This window comes from Apis dorsata, unplaced genomic scaffold (genome assembly GCF_000469605.1).
Source record: "Apis dorsata unplaced genomic scaffold, Apis dorsata 1.3 scaffold_59, whole genome shotgun sequence".
NCBI classification, from domain to species: domain Eukaryota; kingdom Metazoa; phylum Arthropoda; class Insecta; order Hymenoptera; family Apidae; genus Apis; species Apis dorsata.
The window spans coordinates 1326409-1327502 of NW_006263359.1; the positions used below are offsets into that span (position 1 = coordinate 1326409).

At 36.0% G+C, this 1094-nt stretch overlaps 1 protein-coding gene across 1 annotated transcript in view; it reads right to left on the reverse strand.

The window, feature by feature from the left end:
* Window positions 1-969, reverse strand: part of LOC102681715 (ribosomal protein S6 kinase beta-1-like) — a 4011-nt gene extending 3042 nt beyond the window's left edge. Inside the window, exons 1-3 of the mRNA XM_006609766.2 lie at window positions 607-969; window positions 468-508; window positions 212-386 (exon numbers count right to left, since the gene is read on the reverse strand). Of these exons, the coding sequence (XP_006609829.1) occupies window positions 212-386; window positions 468-508; window positions 607-693 (303 nt within the window). The 5' untranslated portion in view covers window positions 694-969. The remainder of the gene's footprint in view (window positions 1-211; window positions 387-467; window positions 509-606) is intronic.
* Window positions 970-1094: the final 125 nt, after the last annotated feature.

Consider the following 1094-nt stretch of genomic DNA (forward strand, 5'->3'; position numbering starts at 1 on the left):
GAGAGAGAGAGAGAGAGAGAGAAAAAAAATAATCATTTGAACAATCATATAGAAGACAAAGGGAAACAAAGAACTTATATAATACTGAACAAAATAATCAATTAAAATTTTTTGCGAAACCAAATTAATATATTATTGAAAATATTATCTCATACATATCGTGAAATATTAATAAATTACATATGAGTGAATAAATCTAATATTTTCCTACCTTCATCGCAAAGATTGTGCCACTGTCATTACCCGTTATTTTACGCACTTGAAAAACCTTGCCATAACCACCCTTCCCAATAACTTTGCATAGCTCGAAATCCTGTGGTCCAGCTCTTTCCCTTCCGCGATTAACATTTTGTTCTGATATTGGAACTGTCTCGACACCTTCCGAGCTAGCAAAGCATGAAAATTGTCATTATCACGAAAATTTTCAAGCATGATAGATACATAAGCGGAAAAGAAAGCTTACTCACTCGGTTATTTCATTCACATTTGGATTCGCATCGTATTCTTCCTACGTGAAAAGAAAAACGTATAGGAACAGCGTTATGGAACGTAAAATGAAAATGACGATAAGGAAACTGGAGTGCTCGTGTGCGGATGAAGAATTACCTCGCCAATCTCGATAACATCATCATCAGACTCGTCCCTATTTACCGTGTCTGCATCGTGTAATTCAATATCAAAAACTGCAGCCATTCTATGCGCAGCTAACTTAAATCCAACGAGATTTCGCGGCTATTGTAAAAACGAATTATTTCTCTTGTAACAAACAACGATAACACAATATTGTTACACAGTCAAAACCTTGAATTACTGCGAACAAGCTGCCCTGTCCCAGAGCATACCAAACACCCTCGCCTTACACACACTCCGATTGGCCGTAGAATCTCGTCATCGTCATGTTATCGGAGTGGGAGGGTGGATGGTTTGACCAATCGGATAATGATGTTCAAGTTCTGTATAAAAGGAATTGACAACTACGGAATTCTACGCACTATTGCCAAGTTTTCTCGGTAGGATATTCCGCGGTTTATTTAAATATTACAATTTTACTAATCAGAAAAATTGACAATATATATATACAATATATATATATA